Source organism: Volvox carteri (assembly GCF_000143455.1).
Source record: "Volvox carteri f. nagariensis unplaced genomic scaffold VOLCAscaffold_27, whole genome shotgun sequence".
Lineage (NCBI taxonomy): Eukaryota > Viridiplantae > Chlorophyta > Chlorophyceae > Chlamydomonadales > Volvocaceae > Volvox > Volvox carteri.
The window spans coordinates 1,574,076-1,575,061 of NW_003307570.1; the positions used below are offsets into that span (position 1 = coordinate 1,574,076).

Consider the following 986-nt stretch of genomic DNA (forward strand, 5'->3'; position numbering starts at 1 on the left):
CCTTCTCAGCAAAGAAAAGCTACAACAAGCAGCAAGCTGTAAAACGATGGGAGAGGAAATCAGCGCAACCCGATGTGGTGCGACTGTGGTGGTCGACCACCATCCGACGCACCACATCGGGTTGCGCTGATTTCCTCTCCCATCGTTTTACAGCTTGCTGCTTGTTGTAGCTTTTCTTTGCTGAGAAGGATACGTTGGCATCCAGTTGGGACTCTTTGGGCCCCGCGGCATTTGGCAGCTCTTTGCACCGCAATGATGCGTATTGCATTCGGTGCAATGATGCGTATTGCATTTTTCACTCGTATCATTCCCGTATCACTCCGTGGGAAGCCCATGGAACCCCCAACTCTCTCCCCTCGTCCTTTCCCCTCGGTCCTCTCACTCCCCGCCCATACTAACTCCCAACGCCACCCCCAACGGCACCCCGTCTTTGGTATCTGCTCCATTCGCCAGTGGTTCGTCCTAAACCCCCTCCCAGCCCACCCACCCATTTGCAGCTTTTGGAATGGGTATCTGCAGTTACTGTTACTTCCTTGACTTGGCCCCGCCTTTCCCCCGCCCGGGGCAGCAGCTTCAATCGTATGTGGTTCGTCTTTCCCCCCCCCCCGGGGCCCTCCTCAACCCCCGACACTAACTGCCAACCGCCAACTCCCAACTCCCAGTCCAAGGCCAATGTATCCTTCATGGACAAGTCTAAGGAGCGCATCGTGTTCAAGGACGTGGCGGGCTGTGACGAGGCCAAGACCGAGATCATGGAGTTTGTGGACTTTTTGAAGAACCCCAAGAAGTACATCGACCTGGGGGCCAAGATACCCAAGGGGGCTCTGCTGGTGGGTGCCGTACAGGGGCCAGCGAGTGCCGTACTGGGCGGCGGGAGAGCGGTGGAAAAGATGGGAGTATGGCAGTGTGTGTGTGGGGGGGGGGACCATACCCGGGGGTTGGGGGAGGAGGAGGGAAGAAGTACACGTAGTCCTTTGCCGTGGGAG

The 986-nt window shown here is 57.4% G+C and overlaps 1 protein-coding gene across 1 annotated transcript in view; it reads left to right on the forward strand.

The window, feature by feature from the left end:
* Positions 1–704: 704 nt before the first annotated feature.
* Positions 705–986, forward strand: part of VOLCADRAFT_37038 (uncharacterized protein) — a gene marked incomplete at both ends in the record, with an annotated part of 1,657 nt that continues 1,375 nt past the window's right edge. Inside the window, one exon of the mRNA XM_002952016.1 lies at positions 705–960. Coding sequence (XP_002952062.1) covers positions 705–960 — 256 coding nt within the window. The remainder of the gene's footprint in view (positions 961–986) is intronic.